The sequence below is a fragment of the Trachurus trachurus genome (genome assembly GCF_905171665.1).
Source record: "Trachurus trachurus genome assembly, chromosome: 6".
NCBI classification, from domain to species: domain Eukaryota; kingdom Metazoa; phylum Chordata; class Actinopteri; order Carangiformes; family Carangidae; genus Trachurus; species Trachurus trachurus.
Window position 1 is genome coordinate 31,289,619 of NC_139897.1, and position 15,769 is coordinate 31,305,387.

Genomic DNA, 15,769 nt, shown 5'->3' on the forward strand with positions numbered 1-15,769 from the left:
TGAGTTCAAGTCAATGTTTGTTATGAGTTTGAAGAAGTTGTGTGGAGGTGAATCTGAGACAATGTGCTGACGTATGTACGGACTACGTCTGACTCTTCTTCCCTCCACAGTCCACACAGACAAACTGACTCTCACACTCTGACACAACAACAACAACAACAACAATAATAATAATAATAATAATAATAATAATAATAATAATAATAATAATAATAATAATAATAATAATAATAATAATAATAATAATAATGTTGTGTTGACACTCACTTGTCTCCGACTTCAGTTTCTCTCCTTCTGCTCCGTTCACTCTAAAATGGCATCTGAACACCTGTACCTTTAGGTGTTTACAGGAAATCACACAAGTTCAAGGCGACAGAGGGAGGGGAAGTCTCTTTCTACAGTAGAGTGGCGCCACCTGCTGGGTAACTCCTGGTATTACACCTGTATGGACAGGTGAACTCTGACACCATGAATAAACAGTGAGCTGAGATCCAGCTGTGGTAGAAGAGCTGCTGAGAGATTTAAAGACACTCCACTACAAGTTACAGCTCAGTCTGTTGACGAATTGATTTTCTTTCATATCAGGCAAAAGTTTCAGAAACCACAACACAACAAGTATAAAACCACAACCTGCAAAACCATGAAATAACAACAAGTGGCTGCAGGTCCAAGAATGTAACAGAGAGTCTGAGGCCAAACTTTAGTTTCTTTTGCTCTGATGGCTAAGATGACAGAACCAACAAATCACACTAAGAGAAAGAGATTCAGTACAAGCAGAGTAAAGCATTCTCATTATGGTCCTATCAACATTGAAACTGGATAAATAAAGAGACATGTCACCTGTTTGTGTCCAATCAGAAATGCTGCAAAGACTCGCTTCAATGAGGAGGAGCAGGCGATCTGCAGAGACCTGCTGCTGCCCATCCCCACCCACCCCTCACTCAAAGTGGATGTGAGCACCATGTCAGAATGTGTCTGCCTTGTTCTTTTTGTCCCAGAAATTACCCATTAAAAGCACGTTTGTGTATAATTTACCTGAATCAAAACTGTCCCATTTCTGAGGGAACAGACTGTCTCTATTTTGTGCTTTCACCCATGACCTCTATTTGTTTAGAGTTAAACGTTGAAGTGGATGTTCCTTGGTTTTCTGGGCCAACTCTAAAAACCTTTAAAAACTTGGGTATTTATTGATAAATTCACCTTTAGCACTGAGTAATGTCTCAGGTACATGATGGACAAAGCAGGTCTGAAGTGTTGCTGCTGTTTGTCTCTGACCTCTCTGGGCCACCGTAGGAATGGACAGTTTGTGATGACGTCTCGCTCTTGTTTCTATGACTTTGAAAGTTCAAACTGGTCCTTTGCACAAATGGATCCACCATATGAATATGATGTAACCGACTAATGAGATTTTAATAAATTAAAGTCAGTGTGGAAAAAAAAGCACGTTTGTAGGGTGAACTTTGACGGGAGCCACTTGCCCGGTTGAAGAGCGTTAGCTGGGCTGCAGGCTGCCTGCCCGGCTCAATACTGGAGCCACCTCAATAAAAGTATTATCCATCCCTCACGTATACAGAAAAACATATGAAAACACACTGCAAAAACTCAAAATCTTTCCAAGAATATTTGTCTTATTTCTTGTCAAAATGTCTCATTTCTAGTCAAAACTAATCTCTTTTCACTTAAACTAAGACTATCCCCTTCAAAATGTACTTGTTTTGAGATAATTTTCACTTGTTTCAAACAAATTTTCACTTGAAATAAGTAGAAAAATCTGCCAGTGAAAGCAGGTTTTTTGTGTTTGTAATAAGAAAGAAAAACTTGCTCCACTATCAGATTTTTCTACTTATTTCAAGTGAAAATATGCTTGAAAGAAGTAAAACGTGTTTAAAAACAAGCTGCTTTTATTTTAAGTAGAATGAGATTTGTTTTGACTAGAAATGACATTTTTGACTTGAAATGAGACAAATATTCTTGGTAAGATTTTGAGTTTTTGCAGTGCAGGGCCCAGGTTGAAAAAAAAACAAAGTTTCCATTTAATGGATTTGGTGTCACTGACAGATCTTTAAAGATGTGATTGAATTAAAAACAAGAAAAAATTATCAACACATTTTAAAAAATATGCATTCTCCGGAGCTCAGTTTGGTCCTGGTAGCACAACTCTTTTAAAAATGTAGATGAAATCCACTGGGAAGTTTCATCTGAGCTCCTATAGACCGGTTCTCTCAGGCTATTTACAGAATAATTATACAAACTTGGTGAAGCCTTGGTAGAAAACTAGCTGTTGCATTGATTTTATATTCAGCTCTTATGTGCAGAGACTGTCACTAATCTTCACTATGACTTAAATCAGTTGCAGCATTACCGTTACCATCAGCATTGTTACAGTTGTTACTGTGATGTTCTGATTAAACCTGACTCTGTATTTAGTCAAATCTTCTTCTACTGGTCCATTAACCACAGAGAAATAAACCTGATTCCTTTTTGTTACTGAACATCTCAGATCTCATTGTATCATTGTAGACTTGGAGGAGCAGCCTGGCTCTGTGTAACTGTTGGAGACAGAATTTCATGAGTTAATGAAGTGGTTTAAAAGGTTAATAAATAAGTATACATCCGTAAATAATTAAAAATGAGAGAGTAAAGAGAAAGAAAGAGTTTCAATGTGAGGTCTATTTTATTTTTGAAACGTCCGGTCACATGACTTTGTTGTTGTGAGGAATTGTGGGTAGAAGGAGACCGCGCGCATAGAGCTAAGAGAGTCTGGATACATGGCGGACGCCTGGTCAGAAAAGAAAACAGACTACACTATGTTCTAGAGGCGCACACGGTAAATATACTTCTGTTTGCCTGTGTATTATTTGGTTATTTCTAATGGGACTGTATTCTGTTTATTATTTTTGCGCTGCATTGGCCTCACTTAGATTTTTATGTTTCAGTTTTCACGGTGTATCAAGATTGTTTGTGGTGTGGTCGTTGGAGGAGAATGAGGAGGAAATAAAAAGATGAACCTTGACATCAGTATGATTCCTGGCCTTTTTCAACAACGAGTGTAGCTCCAAGTACAAGGGTTAAGGCCTGAGAGTTAGGAAGAGTGTAGTGTTATTGATGTTCAGGCAGCCATTGTCCACATTATTCCTATAATAATTACAAGCATATGTTATACATTTAAAGTGATTATAATAATTATACATGTTATTTATATGGCAGAAATTGGTGGAGGTGGTCCTGAGAATATTGACCAGTCTATCTATCAGTCTACCAGTCTATGTATCTTCCTATATGTAGTAACCAGATAGTTATTACATAGTAACCAGATAGTTATAGTGATTCGTTTAATGAATCCTGTTCCTTAATACTATGTATTGCTGATGCCCTATGATGGCAGCACTAAGAACTGATTATATTATGAGCACTAACGACCTTGTGCCACCGCAAACGTGTGTTATGGCCTTACAAATGTATATTTATTAATGTGAATTGAATGTGTCTTTGGTCTTTTGGTGCTATCGCAAATGTGTGTATTGTCTTACAAATGTATATTTATTACTGTAGTAATATGTCTTTGGTATTTCACCTCATTGTTGCTTTTTTTTTTAAGGTTGCCTTTTATCATCAGGCAGAGGGACTGGCGATGAAATTGAGCTTTTTTAGCTAACTCGGGTGCATTTACATTTGTTTTTTACAATGTTTTATTAATGTACATTGTCCCTTGTCAATAAATTCAACTGAAACTGAAACTAATTTGTCTCTGCAGTGGTGGCTCTGTGGGGCGGAGAGACGGCGGCTCACTCTGGTGCTCAGGAGGACGCCTGGAGGAAGATGCTGGTCTTTCTGAGGGAGAACCTGTACGGTGGCAGGAACCCTGGTGCAGCATCGTCTGCTAACCTGTCGTCACGGTGACAGACAACAGAGATGATGGGTGAGAGGAGATGGTTCAAGAACCACAGCCTTAGTGGTGTTTCTCCCCACTAAGGTTAAATACCTGGGACTCCCCTGACATTTTTTTTTTTTTTTTTAGAAATGAAGAAGCCTTATTGATGAAAGGTGAAACGTCTTCAAGCAACCAAGAAAAGAAGTCCGGTTGCCTTCGATTCAGCACTTAAAGACTACGATGACCTGGGCCACCTAAGAACCTCCACAGACATGGATCAAAGCTCTTCTATCTGTCTATCTGTCAATGTCAACATTCCAGTTTGTGATGACGTCTCACTCTTTCTTTGACTTTGAATGTACTTTGGACAAATTGATCCACCATATGAAGGTGATATAATTGACTAATGTAATTTTAATAAATGACAGTGAAAAAAACAACAACATGTTTCGAGGTTGATTTGATTTATGTCGTCTGAGCAGCAATGCAAACCACAAATATATTCAGTTTACCATGATACAGAACAGAAAGTCAGACGGGGAACAATAAATCCATCTATTATGTATCTGTTTCAAAATCACACTGATGGTCCTGAGGATTTTCTCGACCAGACTTCTGCTGCTTGTTTGATGAAAGTGAAGAATATAAACCCCTGATACAGAAACTGGATCGATCCTCGACATGTAAAACACATGTTTATTACCCACTATGAATATAACAGTTGATTTTTTAGACCTCTTTTTAACACATTTTCAAGCTGATGTGCAGGGTTAGGGTTAGGGTTAGCAACCAGAATACAAGATTGAGGGTTAGGGTTAGGGTTAGCATCAGGTTGGTCCAATGACAGTTCCCAAATAAGCCCTTGGTTACTGTTGCTATGACTCCTATGCTCCTATAAGAAATACAGAGTTTCCAGTGATATTTGTATCGATTTCAAAGGAAACACCAGCACATTACTGGATAAACTGTTCAGAGAGAAGCAGTCAGAGAGATCCTTCATAGTTTTCAGTGACGTGACCCGCGCAGCTGGAGGGTAAAACATCTGCAACACGACAGGACACCGTCGGCTACAGAGCAGCAACAAGGACTGTTGAATTTCCCATCCCACAAATTAAAGTAAGACACGTTGTCAAACTGCAGGTTTTGGACGAGTGATCCATATCCAGCTCTCACTGCTGATTTTTTTGTTTTGTCCACTGCTGTATTTCAGTCAGTGAAAAAAGAAACTGTCCCTGCCTTGAGAATCCCTCGTCTAAAAGCCCAGGTAAAAGCTTTAAAAGTACAAGTTTGTATTTAAATTGAGTGGAACACTTTGCTTTGTTATTTATAATTCCAGATTTTCATGGTTTTTGTCTTTATTCTTTAAATCAGACGGTGTTGTGTAAAATTCCCACTGTGACGTTTACAGGTGTTGAACTCTGGCCTGCTTTTTTAAATTTATTTTTTTACCTTTTATCTAACATCCTTGATAAATGCTCTGTCTTTATCATTAGGCCTGTATTAATCTGAAAACAGCAGGATTGAATACAAAGATGCTATTTAAAAAAAAAAGTCTTGTAAGCCATTGTTTTACTGCTTCATTTCCATTGAACATAAGAATGTAGAGATAAGTAGTACACCAGTATGAAATAACATGACACCGTGGACTGGTTTCCCTCCTGTCCTCCACAATGTTTCCAGTCACCAGCCGCCACTGATTCACAACTATGTCACAACACAGTGTAGTGTAAGTACCCGGATGCTGCACACAAAACGGTCCAAAGGTTGAGTGTGTAACGATGGAAACTTCACACCCTCAGTGATCGCTGTCTTGGCTCCGTAGCAGAGTATACACTGCAAAAACTCAAAATCTTACCAAGAATATTTGTCTTATTTCTAGTCAAAACAAATCTCATTATAGGCTACTGAAAATAAGACTCATCACATTAAAAAGTAGCTTATCTTTAGACACTTTTTACTTCTTTCAAGTATATTTTCACTTCAAATAAGTTAAAAACTCTGATCAAGTTTTTCTTATTACAGCACAAGCACAAAAAACTTGCTTTCACCAGCAGATTTTTCTACTAATTTCAAGTGCAAATCTGTCTGAAAATGATCTAAAACAAGTCTATTTTTAGGTGATGAGTCTTATTTTAAGTTAAAAGAGTTTAGTTTTGACTAGAAATTAGACATTTTGACAAGAAATAAGACGAATATTCTTCTTATTCTTTAATTCTTTCAAAATAGACACTATAGTCGTACATGTACCTGCCCACCACTCAGAATTATGATGCCAGCTTTCCCTTTGGGTATCAGCAAACTTGGCGTGCTCAACTCAACGTATGAACAGGTGAATCGGGTGCCAGTCCAAAAAAATTCAAAGTCAAAAAAAGGGTTGTGACAGCACTCACTTTAAGTTAAACACTTTTTAATTCATAAAAACTGCTCGGCAGCGAGAAACGGACGTGTTTCGGCAATCAGCCGTCCTCAGCGTTACCAGGTCAGTGGGTGTCTCAACTATTTAACACAAAGCCAGCTGATTCCAATCTGCATTCACATACATACACAAAACATTTATAAGATACATACTGTATTAAAACAGTCAAAAAATGTCAGAAAATATCATGGTATATGATAATAATAATAATAATAATATTACACAGAACAATGAAGTACATTATCATGTAAAAAACATTAACGAAATTACAATCAAGCACTATATTCATGAAAATCGACAAGTTGTAAATTTGACAACAACATTTGTCCCTACTGTTTGATCCCAATGGACCTATATCCTCGACAGTAATATAAAGAACACACATGGGTCTATATAGTATCCTCGTAGATAAAGGTCAGATCGACAATTTCTATCCCCATAAATCTCAGACTGCAGACTCCGTGGCCTGCTGAGTTAAAATGTCTGGCGATAGGTGACTTCTCATCATGGTTTCTGATATTACTTTTGTGTTCCGAGATTCTGATCCTCAATTCTCTTTTGGTTTTCCCTACGTAACAGAAACCACATGGACATTTAATAAGGTATACGACATGCGTCGTTTTGCAGGTGATCCTGCCCCTCACCTTCATTTTCCTGCCTGTGTGAGGATGTGTGAAATGGTCCCCTTTAATTAACGAATTACAACTCACACAATTTAAACAGGCAAAGTTACCTGGGGACAAGGAACTCAAAAAATGTGAGTTATGTTATAGTCATCCCATCAACTAGCCTGACCTGTTCACCTGTGCTATGTGGAGAGAGACAAACACTGTCTACCCAGGGAGCATTGCAGTCAGCTACCTAATGAAGCTAATGCTCAATGAGCGAGTTAAAAAGTCCTCACAGTCTTCAGCCTCATTTTAAAACAAGAACCATGTAAAGAGGTTCTAACTAATGGCTGAGGCTACAGCTGATGGTCTATAAAAAGACACTAAAGAAAACACATTGCATTGCTGTGTAGAGCTAGCTCGCCATGATACTGTCGGCATGAAAAGAACAAAATATAACTGTTATTTTCTTCTAACTTACTGGTCAATGTTTTCCCCAGTAAGAGGAGCCGGCTGACGCAGCGGCGTAATCTCCACCTGGCATTAAACAGGTGGCGACTGGAAACCACTGAGCCACACGCACGCCAGCCAGGTGAAGTTGGTAAATAGGCTGTTGCACATGAGAAGACAGTGGCGTGTGATTGTAAACACCGTCTTGATGCATTTCCTCCAGACAGCGGAGGGACCGGTCACCTGCAGCGCTTCAAACTGTTCTGGGAGATGGAGACACTTCACATGAAGCCAGTCTGTCGTCTGTTCACCTGCATCTTTCTGTGTTTACTCCCACCGTGTCTTTGAACAGCTGGAATACCAAGTGGAACTGACATAAAACATGATCACAACTCACATTTATCTGGGAAAGAACTGTTTCCATCAGAATTTGTTGCATAAACTTTGAATCAATCAAGAGAAAATCCAATGAACTTTACTGTTTCCATAAGACATTTTTAATTCCATATTGCTTCATGTGAATAAAAACATGTGGATGGAAACATGGTTTAATAGTTTGCTCACTATCAGCGTGGGACGTCGCCTGTGTGTCGGAGCAGAAGTGAAACATGACGACACCTGGAGGAGGATCAGAGCAGAGAGCTGGGAACGCCACTCGCCCAAAGAGGAAGTTTTCTGGGACACATACTTCACATTTAAGCTGCTGTCAAACACTTTGAAAAAACAAGATCGATCCATTTCTTTTTCAGATATTCTACATTTTATGTTTTAGAAAACAGAGCAGTGGAAACATTCTTGGAAACATAAATATTTTTCCATACAATAGTTTCCATTTTCCAGACTTTTCCAGACCTGGAAATGAATCAAATATACTTTGTTACCCTGAATAAAAATGCTTCATATGATACACTGCAGTAGAAATACTTTATTTAGTTACAGTAAGTAAAAGTACTCCCTGTACTTACAGTAACACAGTGTAAAAACTTCATATATTTACAGTAAAACAATACAAAACTTCCTGTAGATCGGCCTACAGTATCAGAGTAAAAGTAGATAGATAGATAGATAGATAGATAGATAGATAGATAGATAGATAGATAGATAGATAGATAGATAGATAGACAGATAGATAGATAGATAGACAGATATATATATATATATATAACTTTATTCATCCCTAAGGAAATTATTCGGCCAGGCCGCTCCAGAGGAAAATAAATACTCTACAGTAAAAGTATTTAGTTAGGAGTTACTGGAGTAAAAGTACTTCCTGTACTTGAGTGACAGATGAAGCTCATTGTTCCTGTTTGACTCAACACCTTTACCTGTGACTGGATCACTGATGATTGACACATTGAAGCTGCTGCAGCGTTTTCTGAGTCTGTGATGTCATAGATGATGTCATACGTGATGATGTCACATCCTGACAGGTTCACCTGCTGCACTTTACACGTTATTTCACTCCCACAGTCTCATCAGCTGTGGAAACAGCTACAGATCAGACTCACGACAGAGTCTCCAGTCGAAAGTCTGGACTCTTCACAAGATCATGAAGCTGCTGCAGAGATGAAGAGCTCAGGTTGTTGTCTCCTCCTCTCAGGTTCAGTTCTCTCAGGTGGGAGGGGTTGGACTTCAGAGCTGAGACCAGAGAAGAACAGCTGATGTCTGACAAACTGCAGCCCCACAATCTGAATAAAGAATAAAAGAAGAAGATGAAATGAAGAACACACACACACACACACACACACACACACACACACACACACACACACACACACACACACACACACACACACACACACACACACACACACACACACACACACACACACACACACACACACACACACACACACACACACAGCTGCAGTGATCAGATCATTGATTATTGATCAGACTGAGTGAAATGAGCTGAAAGTGAAGAGTCATTGTCAGTGTGAGAGAAGAACAAGTGGAAACATGAGACAACAACTATTTCAAACGTCCTTCATTCATGACATCAAAGTCAATGATTCAAGTTCTGAGTGAAGATCAATCAGGTTCAGTTGTGGATCAAAGATCTAAGATCTACAACAGTAACAGTCAGTGAACTGACCTCAGAGTCTCCAGTCTACAGTCTGGACTCTCCAGAAAACCACTCAGATGCTTCACTCCTGAATCATGAAGGTAGTTTCCATTCAGGTCCAGGTGTCTCAGGTGGGAGGGGTTGGACTTCAGAGCTGAGACCAGAGAAGAACAGCTGATCTCTGACAAACTGCAGCTCTCCAATCTGAATGAAGAATAAAAGCAGTGAGTTGAGGACAAAGCTCCTTGTTGACAGCGTTCAGTGTCTCATCATCTGTTCAGAGCTGAAGAAGCTTCAGAAAGAACAAGTTTAGAAAATCAAAGTCCAGCAGCTGAAGCAACAGGAAGCAGGTTAAACAGTCACATAGAGAGAAAACAGCTCATTAATATTCATGAGAAGCTGCTGCTGCTTCAACACAGACGCAGTGACTCCGCCTCTTCACCTGTCAGCTCCACCTGTGGCTCCATCCAGACAAACTCATGTTGTGCAGCCACATTGATCAGAGATTTACTGACCATGCTCAAGACAACAAACATGTGAGGCTGAACTCTGTTACCATGACAACTAACGTGTAGAAACACATGTTGAATGAAGCTCAGAGACAGAAAAACCTGAAACACACCTGCTTATTATGGGATGTTGGCTTTTAGAGGTCGACCGATTAATCGTTTTGGCCGATTAATCGGCGCCGATAGGACGTTTTACAAACTATCGGAATCAGCGGAACTTGGCTCCGATAGTGGCCGATGGCTGCAGTTTTTTCCACGGCGCCATAAACTGCTTCTTCCCTGCCGCTCTCTGTCTCTCTGATCACTGAGGGGCGGGGCTGCTCTTCACACACACACAGAGCAGGGGAGAGAGAGAGACGGGGTGTGCAGCGGCAGCAGCGGAGAAGTGACCCAGGTGAGGGTACTGTACTGTAGGTGCGGTGCGACCGCAGTAAGAGAGAGGCGGCAGGTGGAGGGGCTGACTGGAACGAAACTCTCTTGTTATTTAATGAGAAACACTGTAGTATTTTCTCTTAATCATATAAGGGTTCCTGCATAGATAATGTGGTGGTGGCTGCCACGCTAAATATCTCACCGCCACCAGCTCACGAGTCAGTGTTTTTTTTTCCCCCTCCGGCTTTTTGTGCTTTTATTTTGAAAGGACAGCTAGAGAAAGACAGGAAAAAGGAAGAGAGAGCGCCGCTTCAGCTTCAGAGTTGGGGCAGACGCACAATAATGGCTCTTTACACTACAAAGTTGGGCTCTATGGGCTCTACTCGACTCGGTTTAGGTCCTGTTCCATAACAGCCGAGTTCCTCCTCAGCGGGGACGGGGTCGTCATATCACGGCCGCTACGCGCGTCTCGCTCTCTTTTTTCTCTCCTCCCGTCAGCTCCAAACACACTCGTCCAACTCGATCACGATCATTACAGCGTGGTGGTTTTTCTTTTTTACAGTCTATGGGTTTTCCACACAGTAGCCTAGGCTAATTGTAGTGAAACAGTCACCTGTTAATGTACGGCGTAACCACACCACGAGCTAACGTCCTACAGTCTCCTCTCCTGCAGCGTCACGTCCTCACTACAGCTGATCAGTGTAAACAAACTCACGTGTGGAGTTCAGCTGTTCGTCACTCACAGGGTCCAGGGATGATTCAGTGTCCCACATCCTTTAGTTTTACACTAGCTAATAGCTATATATTATTATTAAAAAAAAAAAAAATTAAATAAAAAAAAATTAATTAATATTTTTTTTTTTTTTCGTGGGGGGGCCGATTAATCGGCTATCGGCTTTTTCCTGCTCCAAACTATCGTTATTATATCGGAATTTAAAAATCCACTATCGGTCGACCTCTATTGGCTTTGAATGTTTCACTATAAACATCACAGAGCCTCAGGAAAGAGGTGGAGCCAGCAGCTATTGATTATCCAGTTATTGTCTGATACATCACATGTGTTTCTGTAGTGGAGGTGAAACATGAAGAGAAACAGAGACTGGACTAAAAACCAGTGAGGTGCAGTCAGGGCTTTGATTTATTCACTTCATCTAAAGTTGGATTCTTTTAGACTTTCAGATAACTTTACTACAAGTTCAATGTGTCAGAATGTGGTGATTTTCATGGTCTAATAAAAGCCAGTAAACAGAGCTAGCTTCTGTCCAGGCAGCAGCTGCACAAACCACTCAGCCATGTGTAGTATTACAGAGCAAAGGCCCAGAGCTGCTCTGCCTCTTCTGTCAGTACGGTGTGTATGTGGCTGTTTGCACATGTGCAGTAAGTTCCCACAGAGAGTTCACATGGAGGTGAAGAGGCACAACGCTACGCTGCCTCTTAACTTAACTGCACCATGTCTGAGCTGCACTTCTGTTCACATTGCCTTGGTGAATGGTCAACACACAGACGTGTCCCCTGGCTTTTTAGCCTCCAGCAGTTTAGCAGCTAATTCAACTGCAGTGATGCTCCACTGGAGAGGTGAACACCTTAATGAGCTTCATCTGAAGAACAACAGCAGCTTTTATCTGACGGGAGACCAACGCCTGAGCTACGGTGGCTAACAGTTAGCAAGTTTTAACCTACTCTCTCTCTGACACTCAGGGCCTGTCCCATTCCTCCACACTTGGCTCAGTGCACTTGGTTACGCACACACTTTGGTGACGTTTTGCCGGCGGAACGTACTGTATATTTGCATATAATGTGCAAGAATGTATTAAGTGGCCAAGCGTGTGGGGTGATATTTAAAAGCAATTGGGACATACTTGACAAGTGCAGCCTGTGCCATTGCGCACAGTAGCTCAACTAGGACACACACACACACACAGCACAGCAACAGTTTTAATAAACAGTGCTGCTGAATCACAGTCTCATCTACTCCAAAAGTGTCTCTATGCACTAGATTCAAATCATAAATGTGTAAGCCCAACTCTGTAAGTAAATAAAACAAACAAGAAACGAAAAAATAAAAACATGAACAGAGCATGATGAATACAAAATATGACATTAAAAAGTCATAATGATGAGATAGAAAGTTAATTTCATTTATTGAGATTAATTCTATTGCGTTTCCTAAACGGGCTTGTGGCTCCCGGTGACGCGGACTTCACCGTGGTGCATTGTGGGATTTATACTTGGCCAAATACCGCTCGGATGCGGTCTTAGCTATCCAGAGTCCCCCATTTGGGGGACTTGAAGACATGCAGAACAATAACAGAGCCCCCACTGCACAATTATTAAAGAATATAGTCATATTATATGTCAAATTAAACAGCAGAAGCTGGGCTACAACGTGTAAAAACCATGTTTATATGACCCAAACACAGCCCAAACACTACTCAAACAAACAACTAGACATCAAACTTCATGAAGCACCTCTGTGTGGACCCAGTCGCCACATTTCTGGCTCGTATACTACTGTACATTATGCAAAACACATCAGCTACCGCTCATATAAACCTTTACAGTCTATGATATAAACCAAACATTGGGGCGTTCCCTAACAACCGCGGCTAACACAGCAGCTAGCAGCAGCACGGCAGAGGGAGAAGACAACAACGAGCAAAGTCGAGCACAAACAGACCCTGCGTGGCCAAAACATGGTTGTACATTTCCTCTTACCTTTGCTGTTTTGCCGTGAAAAGGTTGTTTTATGGGTAAATCCACAATATTCCCAGTTGAACTCTGCCTAGTGTTTACATCTAAATCAGCCTGACCGCAATCCGACAGGCTTTAGGACCCGGGGAAGCCTGCACGGAGCGCACACAACCCCACGTTGGCCTGCACGTGGATCTGCTGATCTGATTGGTTCATGGCTGGCTCATGGCTGCCAGTGCGGCCAATCACATCGACGTGGGTCTAGCTTCATTCTACTCTCTCTAATGGTTAGAATGAGCCGTCAATCACTCGAATCGACCAATCCGCTGCAGAGATAGAGGCTGAAAGCCCAACCCACACAAATAAGCTGCAGAGTGCAGCAGGGCGCAGAGAGACTGAATCCACTATGGCCGCGTTTCCCAGATTCGATCTTTCTTAAGGACTTAAGAAGGCTCTTAAACTGAATCAATCGATGCCAGGCAAATCGATTATTATATCACACGCCACCTATTACACGCATAAATCACACACAGTGACAAGCGCAGCTGCACCGACGGGCGATGAATACACCGAAAACGGGATGTCCACTTGTCAAACATGGGGTTAACACAGGTGTCGGTGGGCCTGATTAGAAACTTCTCTGCTGTTGTTGCCGCGTTGGTCACGGGCAGTGACGGACTGGCCGTAGGTGACACGGCACAGCCGCGTAATGATGCGGCCAGACGGCTGCGTGACCATGTGATTGATGTGTGTGAAAATAAAAATAAAAATGTGCGCAGGGGCTGGCTGGTTTACAGCCAGACAACTCTTGAAAGGATGAAAACACAAGGTAGCAAATAGCTCACTTCATAGAGTATCCCCACTGCAAGTTGAAGCATTGCTGTGGTCTGGGTTCAAATCCACCCAATAGAAAATTATTTTGGTGGTCAACACGTTTTTCTTTTCTCATCATCACTGAATGATCAATGCAAGGCTACATATGTATATAGGCTACATATATATTTAGGCAGTGGAGTGTTAATGTGACAGTCTTTTTAGTGCCAGTATAAGATGGCACGGGAGGATCAGTGTCACGGCTGCCACACTCCGTGACACTGACCCTTGCTTGCGATGCCCCCACCACACCAAGAAGCTGCCCACTGTGTAAAAACACGATGAAACAGCGACACTAGGGGCTGATTTAAGAACGGTTGTTTTTGATGTTCATGGAGATATGGGACGTGGATGTGTGCATAAAAATTATGATAAATGATAGTCATGATGATTAATTTTATTTGTGTGCCTGATGTGCAGAGCACATGTTATTCCTCATATTTAGGTTATTTATTGTTCTTATTTTATTTTTTATCTCTTTATTTTTTATTTCGGCACATATTTAATATGTTTTAAACATACGATGTGCACTGTTTACATCTTGCTTAGTGTGATATTGATTTGCCTTGAAAAAGTGCTAAAAAGTCGCTAAGAAGACTCGAAAGAGTGGGTCAGCTCGATCTTACATTTCCTTCTTAGTGAAAGATCTTCTTAGGCTAAGAGCGACTCTGGGAAACACGTTCTTCTTTCACAGCGTTCTTAAGAGCGCTCCAAAGAAGATCTTAGCGCTAAGAGCTTCTTAACAAATCTGGGAAACGCGGCCAATGTTAGTTATTTCCAATCGGTTCCAGTAGATTTATTTTCAGTTAGTTTATCCAAATTTTGTGAAAATAAAGATTAAACAATAGTTCATAGGCAGGTGGTTCCAAGCTGTGCCAAAAATGGATCATGAATCATTTTGTCCTGCTTCAATTAATCAGAATCAACCACTGCAGAGACAATGTTCACATGTTGTACAATGATTTTATAGAGAGTTTGAGCTTCATCAGTATTATTCTGAAGGGCACTCATCAAAAATATAATTTTTTTTTAGGCGAATATTAATTTTATTAATTTTTTTCTGTGTGTCATCTTCATTTACTCTTCACCAGTAACAGATATACTGAAATGTACACATCTCAGCAATTCCTCATTTTTTTCCCTTTACTATGACACCAAAAGTATTCAAATAGACCTTGTGGTTGCAGAGATACATCATTTTATTATGGACATGCAATTTTCGAGAAAAGGCCTAAAAAATAGGCTGGTTTTTAAAAGGTTTTAAGTGTGGGTAAAGTGCAAATCAAGCGCGCTGCACTTTCAGTCGTTGGAGAAACGGGACACACTGAGCACTGACACTAAGCCCATGAACGCACACGCCAAGTGCCCAAGTGTGTAAGTGTGATCGAGTGTGCATATTGGGACAGGCCCTTAGACACTTTTACACACACACACACACACACACACACACACACACACACACACACACACACACACACACACACACACACACACACACACACACACACACAAACAGCCCAGGTTGTGTGCCTTGACGTGAGTTTACAAACCCTCCCTTATTCGCCTACAAGCGATCGAATAATTTGAGGGATAAATTGGTGAAAACAAATTTCTATGTCAAACCCTCACAGTTTTTGAGTTCCTTGTCCCCAGGTAACTTTGCCTGTTTAAATTGTGTGAATTGTAATTCATTAATTAAAGGGGACCATTTCACACATCCTCACACAGGCAGGAAAATTAAGGTGAGGGGCAGGATCACCTGCAGAACGACGCATGTCGTATACTCTTCCCGTTCCTACGGCCCGCCCACGGGCCCGCGGGGGGGTTTTAATCAGGGAGGTGTCATAGAGGATGTCACCAGTCACTTGAAATAGTCATGCCACATATCGTTGGAAAGCTAAAACTCTTGTGATT

At 40.9% G+C, this 15,769-nt stretch overlaps 2 protein-coding genes across 2 annotated transcripts in view; both read right to left on the bottom strand.

Moving 5' to 3' along the window:
• The window catches only part of LOC310987539 (NACHT, LRR and PYD domains-containing protein 12-like), a 79,798-nt gene extending 79,480 nt beyond the window's left edge, over positions 1-318 (bottom strand). The window contains exon 1 of the mRNA XM_083973847.1: positions 268-318. The gene's annotated coding sequence lies outside the window, so the exon portion shown is untranslated. The remainder of the gene's footprint in view (positions 1-267) is intronic.
• Positions 319-8,646: 8,328 nt separating this feature from the next.
• LOC310987534 (NACHT, LRR and PYD domains-containing protein 3-like) overlaps positions 8,647-15,769 on the bottom strand; it is a 192,529-nt gene continuing 185,406 nt past the window's right edge. Inside the window, exons 20-21 of the mRNA XM_083973841.1 lie at positions 9,441-9,614; positions 8,647-9,033 (exon numbers count right to left, since the gene is read on the bottom strand). Of these exons, the coding sequence (XP_083829967.1) occupies positions 8,850-9,033; positions 9,441-9,614 (358 nt within the window). The 3' untranslated portion in view covers positions 8,647-8,849. The remainder of the gene's footprint in view (positions 9,034-9,440; positions 9,615-15,769) is intronic.